The sequence below is a fragment of the Lactuca sativa genome, chromosome 4, assembly GCF_002870075.4.
Source record: "Lactuca sativa cultivar Salinas chromosome 4, Lsat_Salinas_v11, whole genome shotgun sequence".
Taxonomy (NCBI): domain Eukaryota; kingdom Viridiplantae; phylum Streptophyta; class Magnoliopsida; order Asterales; family Asteraceae; genus Lactuca; species Lactuca sativa.
This window is the reverse complement of record NC_056626.2, coordinates 160,028,872-160,039,833: the sequence shown is the minus strand read 5'-3', so window position 1 is coordinate 160,039,833 and position 10,962 is coordinate 160,028,872. Positions and strand designations below refer to the sequence as shown.

Sequence of the window (10,962 nt, the reverse complement as noted above, 5' to 3'; positions counted from 1 at the left end):
AGAAATCAGTGGATTCATGATAAGTTCCTCGTACCAAAAAAAAATGGTTAATGATACATTCAACCAATGAACTATGACTTAATGATTCCATTGCTACGATTCATACAGTCGAAGTAACTACGAACTTTGAATTTAAGTAATAACATTCTTGAATCATCAAAACGACTTTGATATCTCTTTTTTAGTTTCTCTCGAGAAAGTCTTTGTGAATCCATACAACTTTAGTTTTTCCGTTTCTTTGTCCCGAAACGCTCTTTGAATTCTTCGATTTTTTTATTGACTTCATCCGTTTATTCATTGAACTCACAGTCACAGATGAGACAGAAGGACTTATATATATAGAATCCCCATCTACATTCACATTCGATTAGTAGGGGAAATTAGATATATCTTTAGCTCATATATAACTAGTCAATATCTAATATCACATATACATGTCTTTCTTCCACAATGTAAACCAACTCTTCCCTAATCTTTAATTCAAGCTGATTTGATAAGGATGCGTCTAACCCTTGACAAGAGTTAACTTATAGCCATTCAATTCCATATACCTAGTTCGACCTCGCCTCTACGAACCATTTATAAATCCCCTTTTTTAGAAATTATCCTTTCCCTTTCTTTATCATTATCACGCAACCTAAATTGATAAGATAATAAATGGATAAATTGATTGGGCCGAATCGTTGCATAGAAATTGATTTGATTGATCTAAGTTCGTACAATTTATTATTTATTAATATTTTCGTTTGGTCAATCGTTGAATAAAATCAACTGAAAAGGGGGAATCGTTCTCTAGAACATCCTTTTTTTATTTAATCACACATCGTACAAGACTTCTTCGTCAAATTACGACTCCGAATAGTTCATATTCGGATTCGATGACCAATCTAAACTCAATATTCATTGAGGGGAAAGTATGATTATGATATAAATGCACCAAACGGGAATTTTAGGAAAAAGATCTTTGAGATCTCTTTCCTTTTTTTTTTATTCTCTACTCTAATATCAATATTGTAATCTTTATTGTAATCTTTTTTTCTATTACTCTAGATCATATATAGTGTAGTTGGGTATTTTCATTCCCTAAGTCAATTTTTTTTAGCCACACAACATTGCCTTAGGTTAAACTAAAAAAAGACTATTTAGAAAACTAGTCAATGGTGGCCCTCCATGGATTCACCTATATAAGCCGCAGCTAAAGTTGCAAAAATAAGAGCTTGAATACCACTTGTAAATAATCCAAGGAACATGACAGGGATAGGAACCACTGAAGGTACTAAAGAAACAAGAACAACAACTACTAATTCATCGGCTAATATATTTCCGAAAAGTCGAAAACTAAGTGATAGGGGCTTTGTGAAATCTTCTAAGATGTTAATAGGTAAAAGAATTGGAGTTGGTTGAATATATTTACCGAAATAACCTAATCCTTTTTTGCTAAGACCCGCATAGAAATATGCCACTGATGTGAGTAAAGCCAAAGCAACAGTAGTATTTATATCATTCGTGGGGGCGGCTAACTCCCCATGAGGTAATTGTATGATTTTCCAAGGTAAAAGGGCGCCTGACCAATTAGAAACAAAAATAAATAGAAACATAGTTCCAATAAAAGGAACCCAAGGACCATATTCTTCTCCAATTTGAGTTTTACTCACATCTCGAATAAATTCAAGGACATATTCGAAGAAATTCTGACCGCTGGTCGGAATGGTTTGTGGGTTCCGAACGGCTAGAGTGGCTGAAGCTAATAAGATAGCAATTACAACCCAAGAAGTAATAAGTACTTGGCCGTGGACTTGGAAACCCCCGATTTTCCAATAAAAATGTTGGCCTACTTCCACACCGGATATATCGTATAACCCATTTAGTGTGTTGATGGAACATGATAGAACATTCATATTGCCCTCTGACAAAAATAGAATTTTAAACAAAATTATTTTGATTCAACCATCTCTTTCTCGACTTGACTACTTGAATCATATATTTTGAATACCAACTAATCAAATTCTATTCCTTGTTATTTTTATCTCTATTTTTGAGATTCAGAAATAGTAACCGATTCGATAAATCTATGAAGGTTCCGAAATGAAATAAGTTATTTATCTTATTATTAATCACGGATTTCTTATATAGCCAGAACGGCCTTCACAAATTGCAAATACTAATTTGTTAAGAATTAATCGGATTGAAGATATAGCGTCATCATTGGCTGGAATCGAAATATCTGCGAGATCGGGGTCACAATTTGTATCGATTAAACAAATTGTTGGAATTCCCAACGTGATACATTCTTGAAGGGCCGTATATTCTTCGTGCTGATCAACGATGATTACAATATCGGGTAACCCTGTCATATATTTAATCCCACCCAGATATGTTTGCAAATGAGATAATTGTCTTTTCAACATAGCCGCATCTCTTTTCGGAAGACGGTCGAGCCCCCCTGTTTTTTGTTCGGTTCTCAAGTCTCTAAACTTATGAAGTCTTGTTTCTGTAGTGGACCAATTCGTTAACATACCACCGAGCCATTTTTTATTAACATAATGACACCGAGCCCTTATTGCAGCCCATGCTACTGAATCAGCTTCTTTATTTTTAGTGCCAACAATTAAGAATTGTTTTCCTCTGCTTGCTGCATCAAAAACCAAATCACAAGCTTCTGATAAAAAACGAGCAGTTCTAGTAAGATTTGTAATATGAATACCTTTACGTTTTGCAGAGATATAAGGTGCCATTTTAGGATTCCATTTCCTAGTACCATGGCCAAAATGAACTCCTGCTTCCATCATCTCTTCTAAATTAATGTTCCAATATCTTCTTGTCATTTCTCCCCACACTGCCTCCCCCTTTTGAAAAAAAAAAGAGAGAGGTACCCTGAAATAAATAATTGTTCCGATGGAACCTTCTTTTATACCATAGATTGGCGTAGATACACAGCCCAAGCCATTATTCTTTTCTATTTGTTATTTTTTTTGATTACTATTACCAAATCAAATGACTGGACCAACAGATCCTTTATAAAAGATAAAAGAAAGGGGTGAATCTGCTCTTAGAGATCATTAAATCCTAAAAAAATGATTGTTCTTGTGTATCATGGAAATTATTTGAAAGGCAAGAATCAAATAATTTTCTGTGGTAGAACAAAATATCTTTCATTTCCCCCTCTAATAGATTCTTTTTTTGGAGTTCAAAGGCAATGTTGTTAGGAATGTTGTTAGGTTCGCTTGAAGGTGTTTTGAAGCCGCTACCAACAGGTATCATCCCCCCCAGAACAACGTTTTCTTTCAGGCCTTTCAACCAATCGATACGGCCCAGGAGAGCTGCTTTTGCTAAAACTCTAGCAGTTTCTTGAAAACTAGCTTCGGATATGAAACTTTGAGTATTCATAGATGCTCTTGTTATTCCCAATAAGACGGCTTGGTAACAGATCGCTTCTTCCAAAGCGCGTCCCATTCGTTCCGCTCGCAACAATCCAATTAGTTCTCCGGGCGAAAAAACATTAGACATTTCATCTTCTGAAACCAAAACTTTTGATGTTATTTGACGTACAATAATTTCTATATGCCTATTATGTATCTGCACCCCCTGGGAGCGATAAACCTTTTGGACCTTATTAACCAAAGAGATACGACTTTGCACTATAGTTAGTTCAGCACCAATCAAGAATGCCCAAGGAATTCCAAGAATTCTTGTTATAGATTTGTTCCAACCCTCAATCCTCTTTTCGAGATTCATCGATATTGAATCAATCGAACGCACTTCTAACACCTGTTCCACTTTTGGAAGACCTTGCGTTATATCACCAGATCTTGATTTTTCATATATAAATGTAACTAATGTATCGCCTTCGTAAAGGATTTCCCCATAATGTCCATGAACAGTTGCTCCTGGAGTAGCCAAATAAGGCTTAGCTGATCGTATTACCACAGAGTCAACTTGAACAATTAGAACTTGACCCGATTTTAAATGCGGTCCTTTTTTTGCTATACATACATTTTCACAAAGAAACTGCCCAAGACTAACGATTGGAGATGTCTCTTCACAATAATTGTAATGGAGAAAATACCAATTCAAATGGAATGGATTCAAAATGATGTTACTGCATGAATAGGGATTATAAATTTGACCATTTTCATCCAGTAAATAATATTTAAGTATTTGAAAAATCTGTTTGAAATTGTCAAGTTGCAAATAGTTAGTTACCAAGATCTGATTATGGGTTATTAAATGGGAAAATAAATCAAAATTATAAATTGGAAAACCTGTTCCTAACGGGCCCAACGAATTCCTAATTGGAATTAGGGGGTTCTTTTTGATTGATTCTTTTATCACATTGGGAGATTTTACATCGTTGAATGGGCCTATTCGAAAACAATTGGATGATGACAAAATTATCAAAGATTGAGATTCCTTATTTCGATTCAACAACGTATGGATAGTTCCTTGATTTGGATTAAGGGATTCTTTAATCCTTGACTTGGAATAGGAATAAATGGAAGAAAATGGATTGACATTAGCGCGATCTGATCCATTCTCAGAGATCAATCCTGAACCCGACAGATCGTTCCTTTTTCCGGTATAAGAAATAGGTGACTTAGCTAAGTCGATTCTTAGAAAATATCTAAGCAAACCATTTGTCCTTATTTCAACAAAGGAAGCACAGGCCTTTTCGATTTTTTTGTCTTGGTCCCAATTCAACACTAAAGAAGTCCGAACTAATTGAATACTTGTGTCCCAAATTTCAAGAATTGGGTCGTAATAAAGGATATAATTGACAACTCGAAGTTGTAGATTATCACTTTCCTGCAAGAGATCCGGCGGGAAAAGTCTTCCTAAATTTATACCATCCGTTTTTTTATATGGGACTACAGGTTGAACCAAAACAAAATACTTTTTTTCATACCTGGAAAGTTTCATTCGTTGGATATAGAGCCAATTTTTCAATTTTTTGTATTCTTTGGAATTTGGTTTTCCCCCTCCTGGCGGTATCAATCGGAATGCCTTATTTGTCTTTCCAGGAAAATGGATATCTCCAGAAAAGATTATCAGTTTCATTTTTTCTGCTTTTTTCTTCACTCGGACCAATCCGCCTACCCGACTTCTTCTATTGAAAGTGATTTGTGTATCTGCCCCAATAATACTATTGTGCCGTACCATTATGGAAGAAGATTCGGACAAAATGTGGACTTCCACGGGAATAAAAAAAAATGGATTTACTTCCTTTTGGTATTTTGGCCAAAATACCTTGACTCCTCGATACTCAATCAAATTCTCTTCGTTGACGATTGAATTTAGTTCTCGAGTCTCATATTTAGTAAGTCCCGAGCTCTTTCTTATATATCGAGGATCATCGAAATAAGCAAGAATACTATTTCTACGGAGAATACCATTTCTGGGTATTTCCATTGAGATACCTGAAGAAGGTATTAGTTGGTTCTCGCCTTCTTGAATCGATTCGAGTGGGATGATGAATCTATTTCTTCGCCTCTTTGCCAATAAATCAGAATTACCGTCGAGAATGGCCGGATATCTGAGATTAGAATGATCCGTACATGTCATTCGATTCAGTTCTGAACAATCAGGAATCCTATCTCCTTTTTGATTTTTACCAGAAAAATACGAACTAAAAAATTTGTGTCTCACTTGATTATTAGTTACTGAGGGGTTAGCAATATATCTTGGCTTGACAGAAAGAGAATAAGCGTTCATTTGATCTTGATCCTTGTGGATCGAACAAGGGCCTAGACTGTATCTCCAGGGCTCCCCTAATAATATCCATAAATGACTTGTTTTTGGTAAGAGATGAATATTACCATATGTAAATTCAGGTGCATGGTACACATCAGTATTCCAGTGCATTTCGCCTTCTGAGTCAGAATAAATATGTTTTCGAACCTTCTCTTTCAAATTCAAAGTGGAGGTTCTCGCGCGAATCTCAGCAATCACTTGTTCTGATTCTACATATTGATCGTTTTGAACTAAAAGAAAACTTTTGGGCGGAATACACACATTGTGTATAATATCTTCACTCTCAATAGTTACATACAAGTCTCTAGAACATAGAAAAGCAGGATGTCCATGACGTGTACGTGTCGGATGAACCAAATCCTCGTTGAATTTTATTTTTCCATTAGAAGGGGCTCGCACATGTTCTGCAGTACCCCCTGTAAATACTCCGCCGGTATGAAAAGTTCTTAATGTTAATTGAGTGCCCGGTTCTCCAATAGATTGACCTGCAATAATACCTACGGCTTCTCCCAATTCGACCAGGTCGTCATGCGCTGGACTCCGGCCATAACATAATTGACAAATCCAAGATGTACTCCTACAAGTAAAGGGGGTTCGAATAGAGATTGGTTGTGCTCTAAAAGTTATGAATCTACTGACAAGTCCAACCCCAATATCTTGATTTCTAGTAGCAATACATCGCGAACCTATATATATATCATCTGCTAATACACGGCCAATTAATGTTTGGATAAAAATCCTGTCCGTCATCATTCCATTTCGAGGACTTACAGAAATACCTCGAACGGTGCCACAATCTGTTCGACGTACAACAATGTGTTGAACTACTTCAACAAGTCTGCGCGTGAGATATCCTGCATCTGATGGTTGAAATTATGAAATGATAATGGTTTGAATTTGAAATCAACAATTTGTATTTGTATATATGTTAGAAAGTTATCATTTTTTATAATGCAATATAAATTTAAATAAAACATAAACATAAATTCATATAAATAATAAAGTTTTACAAAGTTTTTATAAATTTCTAAAAACTTCTTTATACACGACATTGGATGTTTTATTTGATAGTCTACCATGGTTATCTAAAATTAACAATTTTAATCCCTCTCTACTTTGAACTCTAGATAAAGCAACATACAACTGGCCATGTGTAAAAACAGGATCCTTGAGAAACAATCCAACCTTCGATAAAGACTAACCTTGGCTCTTGTTAATTGTCATTGCAAAACATATAGCCAATGGAAATTGTCTTCTTTGGAATTTGAATGGGATTTTGTTTTCAGTAGGAGTTAAAGACATTCTTGGAATGAAAGTTCGGTTTCCAATATTACTTCCAGATATGATAACTGCCTCAATTACTCGTTTGCCCAAAGATATGACTTGTAGTCTAGTGCCATTGCATAAGCCATTTTTCTGATCAATGTTTCTCAATAACATAACTGGAACACCGACTTTTAAAATGAGATTATGGTTTGGCATACCTGAGAGTTTAAGACCATTTAAAACATCAGATAAGTACAAATTTGCATCAAACTGATCATGGACAAACTCAGATTGGCAGAGGCTATCTGAACTTAAATATTCTTTTTGCTCTCCAAGAATGAGTTTTAGCAACCGATCATTTATTTCTTGGACAACTTCATTCTTGGGAGCAAGTATTGCTCTTTTTTGAAAATAACCCGGAATGTTGAAGTTTTCAAGAATGGAAGGATATACAAAACTGATTAATAAACGAATAGGATCACATGGATCATTAATGAGAATGTCTTCTGGAATATCAACAATTGCTTCACCATCATTCGGACCACCAAGATTACCTTCTCCTATGTCCAAAAGCCAGTTTCAAAAACTTGTTATTCGATGAACAGCAGATGAATCACTTCCAACAGTTAACCTCATGTTTTTTGTTAATTTATGGACTTTGCACTGTTGCCATAAATACGAAGAACTTAAAGAAGCGTTAACAATATTTTGTCTACTGCCACCCGGAACAACATGTAGAATTTGTCTAAAATCACCTCCAAAAACAACCACTTTCCCTCCGAATGGAATATTTGAGTTTGTAGGATCGACAAATCTTAATATATCCTGCAAAGTTCGATCTAAAGCTTCAAATGCATGCTTGTGTACCATGGGTGCTTCATCCCAAATGATCAATGAAGCTTTTCTTACTAAACTCGCAAGATCACTCTTTGGATTTATTCTACAAAAAGAATCCTCGGTAAGATTTATGGGAATACTAAACCGAGAGTGTGTTGTCCTACCTCCAGTCAATAATAATGAAGCAATCCCACTTGAAGCAACGTTTAAAACAATCTCTCATTGGGATCTAATTGCTGCAGAAATTGTCTTCCAGGGAAATGTCTTATCCGTTGCACCATAACCATAAATAAAGAATACACCTCCCTTATTATTTTTAACCTTAGCCATTATATCAATAAAAATGTTGCGTTGCTCGTCGGTTAATGAAACAAAGAGGTGATCAAACTCATTCTTCAAATTTGGTATGTCATAATCTAGCTCCTTGGCTATCAAACGATTGTTTGAAGATGAAACCAAATCAGCATCTGGGTAAGGCATCCTTCTATAGTTCTTGAGACTGGAATTGTTTCGGAGTAAAATTTGTTCTATCTCAAACAAAGTCAAGTTTTTAATTTGATCTTTGTTTAGTTATAAACACAGGAACATTACTATATTACTTACAACATACTAAAAAAGAGATTAAGTTGGACGTAAAATGTAATTGAGTGCATATTGGAAATTTATATGATATAGTTTTAATAATAATGGAATAAACGTATAATACCTGGAGACTTTAATCTCTTTTGTTGAGTATAAAGAATTCCATGTGACAAGTATTCCCATGTGTTTTCCCACACAATCTCTGGTTTACACAAACTACTGGACAATAACATCGTAGCAAATAAGAAACATAGATAAAAACCAGATCCAGAAACACTTGCTTCCTTAATTGCTTCGATGTATTCTTTGTCATCATCCAAAAGGCCCAGATTATAGCATGCATCTTTAAAAGAAGAACATATTTCACCATTGACTGTGCGAATTTCTTCGAAGGATTTTGGACCTTTCACTTTATTTAAAAGAATTCTTAAAAAATATTCTTCGCCAAGCTTAGGTGAAACCGAGTGAATTCTACCAATAGAATATCTAACTTCCCTTGGCTTCCAAATTTGAAGTTTAGGTTTCCAAACAAACTTTGTAGGAAATTCAAGATATGTAAGTTTCCGTGCTTCTTTAATGATTTCATTACACTTTATCCAAGATGTGAACATTGAAGAAGCAACTGAAGGCCGGTCAAGAACATCTTCAATATCATCGTCTGCCTCATATACAACTTGTTGTTGACCAGGAAGATGAAAAGGTAGTCTAATCACAGCAGGATACCTATAATGAACATCATATTTGAAAATCCGCCATGATGCTTCACATGCAGATATATATCTACAATCATAGTATTCTTTGATTTCATCCACTGCATCATTGTTATCAGAATCATTATTGTTTGGCTCCATAGCAACAGTCGCTCTATCAGGACCCTTGTTTATATATTTAAATAAATACTTTATAGAAGATTCCTGATTGCACCATTCAACATTAATGTGTTCCTGATATCTTTTCAATAGATATTTTTTGTATGGAACAACATTTCTGTTATCTAACTGAACACCAGATTTTTCAACAAAATTTCCATCATTTCTTCTCCTATATAAGGGAAAACCATCTGAATCAACTAAAGTATGATTACAGAGTTGCTTTGGAAAGTTTTTAGAATACTTTCTGTCCACCATGCATGGGCAATTCAAATTTTCAGCTCCACATGGACCGTGAATCATGAAATCCCTTACAAGTGAATATAATTTTGGATCTTCTTCGATATTTGGAATCTCAGCAGAAATAATGGGATCGATATATTCAACTGTAGGAAGCTTGTATTCAGAATGCATAAACAAGCATATATGACTATGAGGCAGACCTCGTTTTTGAAATTCAATTGTATAAACCACTGCATGTAAAAATATACACATAAAATAGAAGTTAGAAACTTAAAAGGTATATATATATATATATATATATATATATATATATATATATATATATATATATATATATATATATATATATATATATATATTAAAGTATAATTTTAAAATACCTGCTTGAATCTTGCCAAAAATTTCATTTTCCCTTAAATCTTTAATAAATACATCCAACTTTATCTTAAATAACCTACATAATATATCCGGTCTATCTTCAGGATGAAGTGGAGTGTCCTTAAGAAACCTTTGAACTTCTGGCCATTTTGGATTACACGTAAAGGTTATAAAAAAATCTGGACATCCAAACCATTTACATAGCGACATGACATCCAAATAGTTTTGCATCATATAACGTGCACCACCGGTAAATGAAGAAGGTAAAATCACACGTTGACCAACGTTCGAAATATCTGTACTACCACGTGCTTGGTGATTACGCAGATTCTCATAAGACTCACATCTAAGAATTTTGTATTGCTTACGTATGAAAAATAATCGCTCGCTTTCAATCATTGTATAACCATCAACCAAAAATTGTTGGAATAACTTTTTTGCATTAAGATGTAGTGAGAACGATTGATCTCTATCTTGAATTCTGTAAGCAAAAAATTCTCTCATTGTACAGGTTGGGCGCTTGCTGTTACTTGAAGATGTAATACCTCTATAAAGGATGTCAACTCTGTAACCATCATCGCCTTATGGAAATAGTAATGGATACTGAAGAGCAAGGTAAGAAGGATGTAATTCAATGACATGCTTTACTAATCCTGATGAGGTTTTAACAATGATGTCTTTTTTTTCAATTGAATCACAAATGTCACAGACAATTAAAGCAGCTACCTCAGAAGAAGTTGGTAAGTTATATGTCCTTCCATCTTGTTCTCTTTTTCCGATTAATCTTAACTTCAAGTTAGCACCAGGATTTTTATGCAGACTATCTCTTACCATCCTATAAGACTTGACCAACGCATTGTTTGAATCTAACATAACCTTCAAAAATTCTATAATCTGGAGATCATATGTTGTTGTAGTTGATGTAGAACTGCTCGTTGGTCCACTAAAAATATTAAAAAAAATTATTTAATGTTAGTAAAGAAAATATAAAACTGAAACGGTTTATTAAAGTTATTGTAAAAATATACCCAATACTTGT

The 10,962-nt window shown here is 34.5% G+C and overlaps 4 protein-coding genes across 4 annotated transcripts; all 4 read right to left on the bottom strand.

The window, feature by feature from the left end:
• Positions 1 to 974: 974 nt before the first annotated feature.
• On the bottom strand, positions 975 to 1,898 carry LOC128133297 (ATP synthase subunit a, chloroplastic). The gene has a single exon (XM_052770473.1). The coding sequence runs from the start codon at positions 1,896 to 1,898 to the stop codon at positions 1,155 to 1,157; it is 744 nt and encodes a 247-aa protein (XP_052626433.1). The 3' UTR covers positions 975 to 1,154.
• A 216-nt stretch (positions 1,899 to 2,114) lies between these two features.
• On the bottom strand, positions 2,115 to 2,825 carry LOC128133298 (30S ribosomal protein S2, chloroplastic). The gene has a single exon (XM_052770474.1). The coding sequence runs from the start codon at positions 2,823 to 2,825 to the stop codon at positions 2,115 to 2,117; it is 711 nt and encodes a 236-aa protein (XP_052626434.1).
• Positions 2,826 to 3,064: 239 nt separating this feature from the next.
• Positions 3,065 to 7,884, bottom strand: LOC111883551 (DNA-directed RNA polymerase subunit beta''-like). The gene is made up of 3 exons (XM_052771014.1): positions 7,632 to 7,884; positions 6,951 to 7,574; positions 3,065 to 6,608 (listed from the first exon to the last, which is right to left on the bottom strand). Exons 1-3 carry the CDS (start codon positions 7,882 to 7,884, stop codon positions 3,067 to 3,069), a joined length of 4,419 nt encoding a protein of 1,472 aa, XP_052626974.1. The 3' UTR covers positions 3,065 to 3,066.
• Positions 7,885 to 8,070: 186 nt separating this feature from the next.
• Positions 8,071 to 10,427, bottom strand: LOC111883552 (uncharacterized). The gene is made up of 3 exons (XM_052771013.1): positions 9,926 to 10,427; positions 8,558 to 9,775; positions 8,071 to 8,411 (listed from the first exon to the last, which is right to left on the bottom strand). Exons 1-3 carry the CDS (start codon positions 10,425 to 10,427, stop codon positions 8,071 to 8,073), a joined length of 2,061 nt encoding a protein of 686 aa, XP_052626973.1.
• Positions 10,428 to 10,962: the final 535 nt, after the last annotated feature.

Excerpts from the sequence above, each read along its gene's own strand:
- LOC128133297 (XM_052770473.1), bottom strand. The coding sequence starts at position 1,898 with ATGAATGTTCTATCATGTTCCATCAACACACTAAATGGGTTATACGAT.
- LOC128133298 (XM_052770474.1), bottom strand. The coding sequence starts at position 2,825 with ATGACAAGAAGATATTGGAACATTAATTTAGAAGAGATGATGGAAGCA.
- LOC111883551 (XM_052771014.1), bottom strand. The coding sequence starts at position 7,884 with ATGGTACACAAGCATGCATTTGAAGCTTTAGATCGAACTTTGCAGGAT. Across the intron at positions 7,575-7,631 it reads CATGAGGTTAACTGTTGGAA|GAGAAGGTAATCTTGGTGGT; the intron begins GTGATTCATCTG and ends TTTTGGACATAG. Across the intron at positions 6,609-6,950 it reads GACAATTAACAAGAGCCAAG|ATGCAGGATATCTCACGCGC; the intron begins GTTAGTCTTTAT and ends TTCAACCATCAG.
- LOC111883552 (XM_052771013.1), bottom strand. The coding sequence starts at position 10,427 with ATGAGAGAATTTTTTGCTTACAGAATTCAAGATAGAGATCAATCGTTC. Across the intron at positions 9,776-9,925 it reads TTTTGGCAAGATTCAAGCAG|TGGTTTATACAATTGAATTT; the intron begins GTATTTTAAAAT and ends TTTTACATGCAG. Across the intron at positions 8,412-8,557 it reads AAAGAGATTAAAGTCTCCAG|ATCAAATTAAAAACTTGACT; the intron begins GTATTATACGTT and ends AACTAAACAAAG.